Source organism: Vicia villosa, linkage group LG7, assembly GCF_029867415.1.
Source record: "Vicia villosa cultivar HV-30 ecotype Madison, WI linkage group LG7, Vvil1.0, whole genome shotgun sequence".
Lineage (NCBI taxonomy): Eukaryota > Viridiplantae > Streptophyta > Magnoliopsida > Fabales > Fabaceae > Vicia > Vicia villosa.
The window spans coordinates 59,795,572-59,800,046 of record NC_081186.1 but is presented as its reverse complement, the minus strand read 5'-3'; the positions used below and the strand labels follow the sequence as shown (position 1 = coordinate 59,800,046).

Sequence of the window (4,475 nt, the reverse complement as noted above, 5' to 3'; positions counted from 1 at the left end):
GTTTTTGGTGGAAATGAGAAAGATGGAAGGCTTGACGCGTATTTGATAAAACCCTACTCAGAAGCATATTTTTGTAAGTTGTTACCGAGATGCATTTCCATATTATTTTGTCAAAAATGAGGGTACGAGTCACTTAGGGATGGATAGGTGTGGAATATGGTGCGTCCGAAAGTGCATTTCCAAAATTTACAAGCGTTTTTGGTTTTTCACAAGGGTGTGTGAATACCACTAAAGGTGGGAAAAGTAATGCTCTTTTATTTTAAGTTGTTAAATGATTCAATAAGATTGATCCAACACTCAAGTCCAATTCAAATAACGAACAGGGTGTCACGGTGTCACATCTATTAGAAATGGTTCAGAGTGTAATTCTTATGTAAGTGAGTATTCTTATATACTTCATTATACAATAATTGACTCATTTGTAAAATAAATTGTTCTAAAATGAATGACTATTTTCAGTTTTCAATGCAATATTAATTAGTTTTTCATTTCTATTCTCTAATAAATACCACTTTTATCATTATTAATACTTGATCAATAATACTTTACTAATTCTCTCTCTAATATTATTTATATTTTTTTATGTGTTAAATAATCAATGATGAATTGAGTCACTAATTAATCAATTAAGTTACTTATCATAAGACGGAAGGGGTTTCATTCACTAACATACCTACAAAACGCTCTCTTCTCCTACTTTATTGATTTATCATTGTTTCTAACTTTATATACATTTTTCTCTAACCATCAAACAAAGGCCTCTTGGTACATATCCATTTGTCATGCTACTTTTAAACTCATGTTTCAATTCCATTATTTTATTCTTCACAACTTCTACTATCAATTCTATGAATTTAGAGTAATCACTTTAAAATAAATCAACAAGCATCATTATACTGCACAAAAAAGTCATAAAATCTCCTAATTTTATTAACTGAATTCAAATAGTACATTATCCCAGTTCTGGAACAAAATGTTTTCCCTAACACAACATCCAGGAAAATGTACACATTCTACAAAGTTTCATAACAACACCATCATGGATGCATCACACATAACACATCTATAAGGTAACAACTCCATAAGTACTAAAAAAAACTAAACACATTTTTTCAGACTCTGGCTTCAACGGAAAAATTGCAAACTTGTATTCAACTGATGAACATCACAATGTTCTCCAGTATGATCGCTGCAATTTCTCCGTTTTTTTGTAATGGAAGCTCGGATTTTGAGGACACATACACAACAACAAATACTAGTAGTAGGCTAATAGTTAAGTTTTTTTTTCATGCTAGACTTACTAGCTAAGATACACATAGAAAACTAATTGGATGCAACAACTAGGAGATACGGACGGATAAGGAACAACAACAACAAACATGTCTTGAGAACTGACATCACTTCTTCAGCTGGATTTTTGAGAAGGTCCTCTTGCAATATGGGCTCGTGCGCAAGTTCTTGTGCGCTCTGACCGCGTCAACCAAAGATGTAAGCAACGACCCCTGCATCAAGATTCAAAACAAACATGATAATTTAAAAGTAACTAAAACAAATTACAAATGACTAAAACAAATGACTAATTGTGCATGTGCGATCGCGTAAAATTTATACCTTGGTATTGTCAAGGGCGCATTGAAGGACATAGTTTCCAAACGGGTCTTGGAGAAGACACTCGAAGCGGGGAATAGACAACAATTCTTGGACAATTCTGGCTCTAGTCTCAGGAATATATTTGAGGCACTTCTCAACCACATGGCTGCTGAACTTTTGAGTGGAGAGGGTGACATAGTTTCCCCTGAACTGAGCAGTAAACTTGGCTATAGCACTTGGAATCTGCATCTGGATGATGTACTGAACAACATAGTTTCTGCAAGACAATGATTGAATGTGTTATCTTGATGAGCTAGCATACAAATTCAGAGTAATGAATAAGCATAAGTATCAATTTGAGATATACAATAAATCACTATTAAGTTATGTTTGGCTTATAGCTTATTTGAACTTATCTATTGACACAATTATTGTAAAATTGTTAGAGAAAGCTAAGACATTTATATGATCTCTCTTCAACTAACTCTCTAATATTACTTTTGAAAACATCTTACAATTTTTGTTTGAAATACATTAAGATTAGTTTGTAATGAAGAGTTTACCCATATGGATCTTGAGCAAGATGAAAGCCATGTTTGCAGATTTCCTTGACAAGCCTTTCTTGACTCTTTCCCTTTGAATAATCAATGCACCTTTGAAGCACACAGCAGCCATGTTGATGTGTAGCAACATCAAGACAGAATTTTGTTGCAGCATCAAAGATAAACTGCCATATATCATACAGAAAAATGAAAATCAACAAACTTTCAAATTAATTTCAATCAGATACATATGTTCTTCAAACTACCAAGTGAATGCCACACGACATATGCTTTAAAATACATGTGCAAATTCCAAAAGCAGAATGGATCATATTTGATAGAATGAAAGAGTGAAATATGACATTAGTAGGTACTGATAAAGTAGTGCAGGGTGAAAAATGAAAACAGTTCAAATATGAGCCTAATAGGTACCAAAGATAATGAATTTCCATATAGATAGATGATGTAAAAGAATCACCAACTATGGTGCACATTAAATTAAAAATAACACATGTTTTAGAAAATAAACAAAAAGAGAAAAAGTGGTATACCTCGTTATCTTGAACACTAAAGCAGGTCAAACAACGTTGTATGACATGGTTTCCATTGAGATCCTTGACAAGCTCAAGAAAAGCAGGTTGAATTGCAGCCCTCACTAATGCAATTTGCCTCCTTGATTTGATGGTAGAAATCAGCACCTGAACCACTCTTGTGCTGAAAATTTATAACATCATTAGTTCACTGTATCAAAATCATAGAATTTCAAAAATATTAGGTAAAAAGAACAATGCTAAATTACCCATGTGTGTTTAAGGAGGTCCTGACTAGCTGACCAGGCTCCTTAGTCAACATATGAACAATCTGCAACCTCTGATCTTCCCTACAAAACTCCAGCAACTTCTGCACAAGATAGTTCCCAAAAGGATCCATCATAAGCTCAACAATGTTCTCAATAACACCAGTAAACACCATTTCCTTATCATCGACACTCCCTTCCTCTACCAATTTCTGCAGCTGACGACCACCATTCTGATCCTTTGCAGTCTGAATCATGTAACTTTGTAGAGCAGGCAAATAACCAAAGTTCATCAAAGGCTGTTGTACATCATTATCATCGTCAGCTACGATAGCAGCCCGAGTGTTTTCAGTTCTAACAGGAAAATGATGAGAAGTTTGAGGAATCACTACCCCCTGTGAGTATGAATACTTTGAGGCAGCACCAGCACCAGCCCCACCCAAGAATGAATTCCAGTCCCTCTCTTGAAGAATGAAACTATTATCACATTTAAAAGCCAAGGGTTCCTCAATAGGTCTTGTAGGATAAGGAGATTGAGGAAGCTGAAAATGGCTATTAGAAGGATAATAAAGTGCTGATGAAGGAGCATTGTTAACATTTGGACTAGCATACATAATAGGATTAATAGGATTGGAAGGAAAATCGTTTTCCATAGCAGCAAAAGAAGATCTTGTTGGTGGTGAAGGATACACAATACGCTGTTGTTGTTGTTGTTCATAAGGGTTATTATAAGATGAGTTTTGAAGCTGAACCGGAACAACCCTTCCTCTACCATGTCCATAATAATGACCATAAGAAACAGTGTTTCCGTTTCCAAGATCAAGAGAAGAACCCATTTGAGAAACTCCAGCAAAGGTGTTACCTTTTTGCATACCCCACTTGATATCAGAGAGTGATGAAACCCCAAAAAGTGATTTTGGACTACCCATGTTGTTTTGATAACGTGGGTAAGTTGCTGTCACTGTTTCATCTTCAACAGTGTTGTTGTTGTTATTGTTGTATGCATGAGTTTCATAAAAATCAGGCATGTTGTTGATGTTGTGGTTTGAGTTTGAGTCAACAACATTACGACCTCGGATTCTTGGAACATTGCTGTTGTTGATGTTGTTAGGTTGATGATGACGGTGATGATCTTCATCTGAAAGTGTCATAGCAGAAAGATCAACAGACAATCGATGATAATCATGATCATATTCATGATCACGATGATCATTCATATTCATATTCATATTCCAGCTGTTGTTGTTGTTGTTATTATTGTTGATCATGGTCTCAGTAGTACCCCATGAAACAAACCCATTTGAAGGAGAAGAAGAATGCTGCAAAACATTCAACATTCGAGAAGATTGATGTTGTTGGAGCAATGGAACAGTAGTAACAGGAGGATCAGAGTTGTTGTTATTCATCCTGAACAAGTGATCAGTAGTATTGTTCATATTATAATAATATTGTGTTGATGATTCAAAAAGAAAAAAAAAAGGTAAGAAACAAGAGAGAGAATAGAAAGTGAGACAGTGGTAGTGGTCGGTTAGAAGAGGGTAGTGAGC

The 4,475-nt window shown here is 35.0% G+C and overlaps 1 protein-coding gene across 1 annotated transcript; it reads right to left on the bottom strand.

Moving 5' to 3' along the window:
- Positions 1-1,073: 1,073 nt before the first annotated feature.
- LOC131619158 (putative pumilio homolog 7, chloroplastic) lies at positions 1,074-4,145 on the bottom strand. Its single transcript, XM_058890288.1, has 5 exons — positions 2,932-4,145; positions 2,684-2,846; positions 2,154-2,317; positions 1,612-1,867; positions 1,074-1,502 (listed from the first exon to the last, which is right to left on the bottom strand). The coding sequence occupies exons 1-5, from the start codon at positions 4,143-4,145 to the stop codon at positions 1,398-1,400; spliced, it is 1,902 nt and encodes a 633-aa protein (XP_058746271.1). The 3' UTR covers positions 1,074-1,397.
- Between the last annotated feature and the right edge of the window lie 330 nt (positions 4,146-4,475).

Coding starts and splice junctions, on each gene's coding strand:
- LOC131619158 (XM_058890288.1), bottom strand. CDS start 4,145: ATGAATGATCATCGTGATCATGAATATGATCATGATTATCATCGATTG. Junction 2,847..2,931: donor ACCTCCTTAAACACACATGG/GTAATTTAGCAT, acceptor ATAAATTTTCAG/CACAAGAGTGGTTCAGGTGC. Junction 1,868..2,153: donor CTTGCTCAAGATCCATATGG/GTAAACTCTTCA, acceptor ATTGTCTTGCAG/AAACTATGTTGTTCAGTACA.